The following is an 8,413-nucleotide window of genomic DNA, read 5'->3' as shown; positions in this document are numbered from 1 at the left end:
TGAGGACTAGGCAGTATGCTTGTCATTGTTCTGAGAGGCAGTATGATCGAAAGACTATAAGATCCTGTCCTCTAAGGACGAATAAAAAAAAATTACAAATTACCAGTCATATTCATTTGACGTAGGCTGTATGGCTGAGAGCCTTTGCCTTCTCCTTAAGGAGTAAATCAAACCAAAAAAAAATAAATCATTTGACGTTTTTGACTTTTGTCTGTTTTCTGTGTATGGTGTCATTCTGCATTCAGTCAATTTCAATAAAGTGCCCGACGCAATTTACAAAATTTGTTAAAGTGGAAAATAATTTTTTTGTAAAGGACTGAAGTATCTTTTTTCTTAATTATTATTACAGATACCGGTTTTTAGTGTAATGTTAAAGTGTGCATAAAATATAAAAGATGGGAATTTTTAGCACTTCGTCGCCGTTCGATCAAGATGTCGGTAAGTACCTATGTAAAGATGTGAGAGTGACCAGGATTGCTGGTAATCGTGTAGAGGAGAAGATTCTGCATTTTATTATAGTGTTGATTGGTTGCGACTGCCTCCTGACACACTGTTGATCTGTTGTCATTAGTCATTGTCCTTCAAGCAGTATCTACGTCAGCTGATAACACGGTCGAGCCGGTTGCTTTGTTTTAGTTTCTGTTATGTTTTTGTACTAAATAATATATTAGCACCTACAAGCATCTTAAAATTGTAGCATAATACTTTATCAAAAAGAAGTTTTGTTGGCTATTTTCATAATTTACAAATTTTATAATTTGTCAGTACCTACTGCCAGGGCCGGGATAGCCTTAAGTTAAATAAGAGGACTACTTAATTGCCCAGCATCGGCAAGGGGCCCATCATTCTGAAAAAAAAAATGTTTATTGTTTTGTAATTAATAAGCCTTGGTTATTAGTTACAAAACAAAAACAATTTATATATACTGACTATTGTTTATTCTCATTTACCATTGAGCAAGTTAGTCATACTGAAAATTGAAACTGTAATATATTCTGTTGTTTCCCAAATAAACTAAAATAAAAATAAAGTAATAGAATAGATAACTAAGTGAATAATAAACTAGTAATATAATATATTTTTCAATCGATTGACTTAATATAGAAAAAGCTATAATTATAACTGTCATCATCATTTAATTCTTCAATTCAGTCTGTTGTACTGCTTTCACTTCACCTTTTGCTTCCATTTTCATAAAAACATCAAATAATATATCATCATCAAATATATATCATCATAGATTGTCTATTTAGGACTATATTACCTAATTATCCACAGAATTTTAAAAAGAAGGCAAATAAAACTTAATGAATTAACGGACACAACAAAACTAAATTAATAGCACAAGATACTTACTGCAAAAATAGAAACTACATTGAGTAAGACAATATTACAACAGCCAATATAGTGCCGACATTATATTGCACCAATGACTCATTTCGGCAAGAGTATCTATTTATGAGTAAGCAGAAAGCAGGTGAAGCGGGGAGGCAAGGATCACTTCATCTACCATTGTTCTGTCAATATGGCACCCCCACACCCCTAATGTTGTTAACATTCAGGCAAGCATTTTTTAAGTTGTTTAAAATATTTGTGACTTATTGTACTATTGTATTGACTTATTGTAAATTATTTCTTTTACAAAATATAAAATGTATGTAAAAAAACCTACAAACTAAAAAAGATATCTATATAGTGTATACATAAGTATAATAACTTTATATTTGCAGTTAGTGCCTATTTTAAATTTGACATGAAGTAGAACAAGGTCATCTCATGAGCATCCTTTGAACCACAACAGTGTTACACTAGCTGGCTAGACCTTTGGAATCTTCTTTCACTTGTCCTCATGCTGGCGCATTGTTATTAGGCATGCATGTTGCACAACTTGTTTTGCCGCTTTTTACTGTTGACCCTCTGTCTGATACCTACCTCCTGTACAGTATTCAATGCAGGGATGTAATATCCAGCATTAGCATAAAGTTATGTTTGTCAATCAAGCCTACAATTTACAGCTTAATGTATAAATGCTTACATTTAACCAAGGAGTGTTATTTAAATATCATAATATATTTTGTAGATAATGTTATGCTCACTAACTCTTAATTTATGGTTACTGGCTTGACTACAGAGTACAGACCACAGAAGTGAGACAAACTTATTGAAGCAGTTGTTCCCAAGCTGCTAGTGAAGGTATTGTAGGTGAGATAGATTACGGCGTATGTTGTCCAGTGACAATTACAGTGCATTTTCATTAAAATGTACACATCTTTTAAAAAGTTGCATAAAGTTCTAAGTCTGGGATTCTTACCGCAATGCAAACATTTAATTTTGGCCCAAATATTTCTACTTATCTCTTGGTAATTTCGACTACAGTGAGAAATCTTTATTTTTGTGGCAGTTTTTGAAGATATTGTATGTCTTTTTATATTGTGGTATGACTAACCATGCTACAAGCACATTATAATGGTATCATGCAAACAGTTGCATCACCACTTTTGTTTCGACTTATTTTTATGTAAAATGTTTAACATAAATCTGAATATATTCAATGTTACATTATAGAAAGATAAATGAAGTCATTTATAGAGACATAAAAGTTATTATTTGTTGCAAGCAAAAAGAATGCAAACATTCATCCAGGCCGAAAAACATTAATAATTATTCTCCCAAACTATTTGTTTATAGACAGTTATAAAACTATAATATTATGAACATATTTCAAAAAATTTTGACTGTCCACTGCTGTATACATAATATAGCAATAATGTACTATCCAAAGGGTGATAATAAAAAGGCACTAGTAGGAAATTAACTATAGTGCCATCATAAGTATGATGGTTTAGAGAAAATCAGAAGTTTCTTCCCTGACCACAATTTTATGGATGGTAATGTGGCCATTTGTTACAATGGTTTATAATTTTAATTACTGTTTTGCAATAATAAATAACTAAGCTAATAAATACAGATCTAAATACATCATAACAAATTTATTTATCAAGTAAAATAACCAAATTCCAACCTTCCTGTATCAACGCGGCACTGCGGTACCATGTGGTACCGCCCTATCTCAGGCGCCTGGTGCACGCGTAGCTTTCTGACAGGTACGTGGTGTATCCGGGCGCCGACGGGTGGCACCGAAGAGCGATGTCGTACGGTGTCCCACTGTAGTAAAGTATGTAATGGAAAATGTTTATGTAGCTAAATATTCGTCCGTCCTTCGACAGAGCGTGCGACCAGCGAGAACAACACTAGCGAGGAGTGGGGCCTCATCATGGAGATCTGCGACCACGCCGGTGTGTCTGCGCAAAGCAGTAAGGAGTGCCTGCGCGCCATCTTGCGGCGCCTGGCGCACCCCGACCCGCACGTGCAAGTGCACGCCGCCACACTGCTCGACGCCTGCGTGGCCAACTGCGGCCGCGTCTTCCATCTGGAGGTCGCCTCGCGCGATTTCGAGACTGAATTTCGTCGGCTGCTGGCGCGAGCGCAGCCGCCCGTCGCCGCGCGGTTGCGTGCGCTGTTGCGTAAGTGGGCCGAGGGCGAGTTTCGAGATGATCCGCAACTCGACCTGATCCCCTCATTGCATGCGCGCCTGCGCGCGGAGACTCCAGCAGCCGACGCCACTCCGATCGCGCCCACTGCCGGCGCCGCCTCCGCCGCGACCGCCGCCGCCGCGCAGCGCGAACGTGACGAGCTGGCGCGTGCCATCGCGCTGTCGCTGCGCGAGCTGGGAACGGGCGGGGCGGGGGCCGGCGCGGGCGCGGGGCGGCGGCGGCGGGCGGCGCGGCGGCGGGCTCGCTGTACCCGCGCGTGGACGCGCCCGAGCCGGCGCCGTCGCGGATGGTGCGCGCGCTGTACGATTTCGAGGCCGCAGAAGACAATGAGCTCACCTTTTTTGCTGGTGAAATAGGTTTGTGAGCTTGTTTTTTCAACTGTAGGTACTTTCGAGAATAAATATTTTTTATTTATTTGTATTGAGTGTCTAGACATCAATTAATGTTCATAATATTATTATTATTTGTTGTAAAGTTTACCGATTCTTTGTAAGTAATACTTTGTAAGTTATAATAATAATAAATCTGAATAAAAAGGCCCTCGAATTAAATATATTTTAGAATTTACTAATAATACATTTGTTTATTTACTTATTCAACACACACAGTTATTGCAGGATATACAAATTCGAACTGGCTGGACACACATATCATATTTCGGCACTCCTCTATATGAACTTTAATCTTCAAATATCTACACTCCTCCGTGCGCGCTATGTACTTAAAAGGAATACAACTTTTTTTCTTCACTTAGATAGTAGGTATAGAGATAGATGTTTGACATTTAGTAAGACTTTAGTCATTAAATTAAAAAAATATTAATATCTTAGTTTCACCATAGTTGTAAATACATCTTGACATAAAATATAGTTTCCGTTTCCTGTTTCAGTGCACGTTACCGACTCGAGCGACCCGAATTGGTGGAAAGGTCATAACGAGCGCGGCGAGGGACTCTTCCCGGCCAACTTCGTGACGGAGGAGACCGCAGTCCCCGCCGAGGGTCGCAGGGAGAGTCCCGAGCCGAGCCAAGTGGAGCCCGTCGTCCCCGCCGCCGCCGCGCCCGCGCGCATCGACGAGGCGGCGCTCGACGAGGCGCTGGCGCTGCTGCACGAGGCCGACCCCGCCGCGCCCGCGCCGCCCGCCGCCGAGGCGCGGCTCGCGCGGCTGGAGGCGCGCGCGCACGCCTCGGGCGCGCTCGTGGACGCCGCGCTCGAGCGCGCCGACCGCCGCCACGCGCGCCTCACGCAGCTCAGCGCCGAGCTGGTGGACGCGCTCAACTTGTACCACTCGCTGATGCGCGACCCGCTGAAGCCGCCGTACGCGCCGCACGCACACGCGCACGCGCACGCACACGCGCCTCCGCACGGGTACCCGCCGCACGGGTTCGCGCCGGTGGGCGGCGTGGTGGCACCGGGCGCGGCGGGGGGCGTGGGTCCCGCCGCGGCGGCCGCCCCGCCGGCGCCGGCCCCGCCGCGCTGCTGAACGCTCGTCGCGCGTGCACTGTGATGTGACGTCACTAGACTGATCGGCGCTTGTCGCCAGTGTGTCGATATTATTTGCAATTGCACCCCATTGTAGATATGGTTAATGTTATGAACGTACCTATTTTATTGAATAAAATAATTATTATCCCCGAGAATGTGTTTCATTACCGTCTCTCGCCTAATGGTTTTTGTAGACGGTTCCATATGTATTAAGTACATACTTGTTGCTTAGCACAGTATTTTACCCATAAAATATTGTGCTAAGCAACAAGTACTTAATAATAATAACCGTAAAAGGTCCTATACAGGGTCATTTTGACATTGCGTTACTTAATGAAGCCTCATCTCGTCTTCACCTTTGCTGACATTGTGCCAAAAATCATTCATTAATAACTAATATTTTCACCAAAAATATAGATTTTAGTTTTCTGATTTATTGATCACTAGCGACCCGCCCCGGCTTCGCACAGGTGCAATGCTGATACCAAATACACTACAGAAAAACTGTGAACGTTGTATATAAAACATAGCGGCCCGCTCTGGCTTCGCACGGGTATAACATAACAAAATAACAATATTTCTCCACTATTTAATGGATGTTATTATACATATACCTAAACCTTCCTCTTGAATCACTCTATCTATTAAAAAAAACCGCATCAAAATCCGTTGCGTAGTTTTAAAGATTTAAGCATACAAAGGGACAGAGAAAGCGACTTTGTTTTATACTATGTAGTGATTTTGTAGTTTAATACGAATATGGCGTGTGCGTTTGTGTATTTCTGACTGAAAGTGTGATGTTACCGTTGCGACGAATTCTCTTAGAGTAGTAGTAATGGCTTTAGGGCCGTAAAATTAAAATTACTTTTTATTAATATTGATTTCGTTCGAAACTTACAATTTTTTATTTTACATATATGGGTCAAATAACGTATTGTAAACTGATATTTCCAAGTAGATAAGTACGTGGTTTCATTTAATAACGCCATGTCAAAATGACCCTGTATAAATTGGATCTAATTTACTCATACATTACTCATTCCTTAAAAGTATCTTATTACCTACGTTATATTATGTTGTCGAATTTGAATTACAGTCATGTTTTATTTGTATGTTTTATAATATATAAAAATAATATCCGCCCTTTATTATACTATACTTAATTGTATAAAATCAATAGTTTTAGATTTTATTATGGCAGGTGCACTTACCGCGTCGGCACGCTTGACCTTATACATAATATATTATAATTATAAACTTACAGTGAAATGATCTTCACAAAAATAAATCGTCGGTTTATCCGGCACCGAACAATATTTATATGCTGGATTATTCATTTTAGTGAAAAGGCACAGACATAAATCACAAACATTTTGTTTGGTTGTTAGGTGCAGATTTTTTGGATGCAGGTAATTATAGCTATCACAACTGTCACGAATGTTTGTATAATGCCGGTGCTACATACAGAGAAATACAATAAGAATCATAATATATGTACATGAAAAGACAAATATTTGAACAAAGACTTTGCCACACATTTGAACACAGTTTTTCGTAGACTTGCCACACAGGCTTTACAAATAAATTCGCTCACAATATTCAAAGAGACAACAAACACGATGGACCGCGATTTTGTGGGCGCGGTATACTTATGCGAGTATAAATAATAAACAAAAAAAATTAAAAAAATCCGTGGAGCAAGGTAACTATTCACTTGTTATCTGATCCAGGCGTTATTGACCAAATGTACATTTTTATGGCTTTTACTTTTAGGGTTCCTCTCATGTAGGTACTTAACACATGAGGGGAGCTGACAATGCAGCTGCAGATGCCTTGTCAGGTATCTGAGTATGAGTATCAAGTCAGGATTAAAAGACACATCCAACATGTTCTAAAAGAGCTCAAAGCGGACTAAGGCTTAATACCTCTCAATAGCAGAGAAGGCACGTGACCAGCAGTGGGATAGTATAGTATAATAAAGGGCGGATTTTATTTTTATATATTATAAAACATACAAATAAAACATGACTGTAATTCAAATTCGACAACATAATATAATGTAGGTAATAAGATACTTTTAAGGAATGAGTAATGTATGAGTAAATTAGATCCAATTTATACAGAGTCATTTTGACACTGCTACTGACTGAAATACAGTTCCACTAAAAAACATAAATGGCTCTGTTCATTTTAATACAATTTATTCGCCATTTTATTTTGAGTGTCATTTAAACCTGTAAACAGAGATGACCCCGTGAAAGATAACATCAAATATTTCAAGATATTGGTCTAGGAAAACTTTACTTGAGGAGGTTGCAACTGTTTGATCGGGAACGTTATCTGGGTATAATGCAGCTAAAACATGTCCAATGTCATGAGCCAAATCTAACCCCCTTATTCATAGACTTTTTTTTATCTAAGGACGGAGTATTGCTATGATAACAAGTCTGTTTCTCAGTGCTGACAGCATGGCAGCCTTCGCAGTACGTAGACATAGGGCCGTTGTGATTGGCTGATATTGAGATATAACTTGAATTTAGTTAAGTAGTTGTCAGATAAACAAAGCTGAGAAACATACTTGTTATAATAGCAATGCTCCAGCCTCCGTCCTTCGATAAAAAAACGTCTAACGAATAAGGGGGTAAGTAATTGAGTTAAAACGCATTCAAAATTGTTAATTCTTATATTTTTGTATGTTCTTTTTAGTTTTTATCAAATTAAATGGATTTCGTATTAAGGCTACCATTGTTTTATTCCAACATATCCGCACAATTCTAATATTAATACCTAAATATACTTACCAAAAAAATGTGTAAAATGTTTTGAAGCCCTGATTTACAAATAAATGACGCACTAGCCCCGAATTTGATTTGACAGCCATACTTTGTTATAATATTGAGTGATTAAAAATTATCAAAAAGTGATGCGGGAAAATTCCGAAAAACTTAAATTTTTAGTTACGTCACATATTTTTTTAATAATTATAAATTTATTACCCTTTACCTCATGAACGCATAGAAACACCAAGTTATAACTCATATCAAATACTTAGGTCTAATTGCCTTTAATTTTACAATAAAAATACCATAACTATAACTCAATTGGCATGATAGATGAACTTTTACTTATATTTACAGGGTTATTTTGTAACCCTAGACTTAAATTTAACTGCGAAAAAGTAATGTTGAAAGAATCAGTTTACAATAAGTTACTCTAACCTAAAATAAAAAAGTAAAATTTTCAAACAAATTAAATATATTAAAATAATCATTTTATTTTTACACACCTTCTGCCACTACTACTATACTAGAATTCGTCGGAGCGGCAACATCGCACACAGTCATGGATAATATTATGCTCACCCACACAAACAAG

The 8,413-nt window shown here is 38.7% G+C and overlaps 1 protein-coding gene across 1 annotated transcript; it reads left to right on the top strand.

Annotated features, from left to right (window-relative positions):
* Positions 1 to 200: 200 nt before the first annotated feature.
* LOC115448495 (signal transducing adapter molecule 1) lies at positions 201 to 5,193 on the top strand. The gene is given in 4 exon segments (XM_037442008.1): positions 201 to 438; positions 3,228 to 3,745; positions 3,748 to 3,910; positions 4,444 to 5,193. Coding segments are annotated over 4 exon segments (1,317 nt in total). The 5' UTR covers positions 201 to 395; the 3' UTR covers positions 5,037 to 5,193.
* Positions 5,194 to 8,413: the final 3,220 nt, after the last annotated feature.

This window comes from Manduca sexta, chromosome 23 (assembly GCF_014839805.1).
Source record: "Manduca sexta isolate Smith_Timp_Sample1 chromosome 23, JHU_Msex_v1.0, whole genome shotgun sequence".
NCBI lineage: Eukaryota > Metazoa > Arthropoda > Insecta > Lepidoptera > Sphingidae > Manduca > Manduca sexta.
This window is presented reverse-complemented; position numbering and strand designations above follow the sequence as displayed.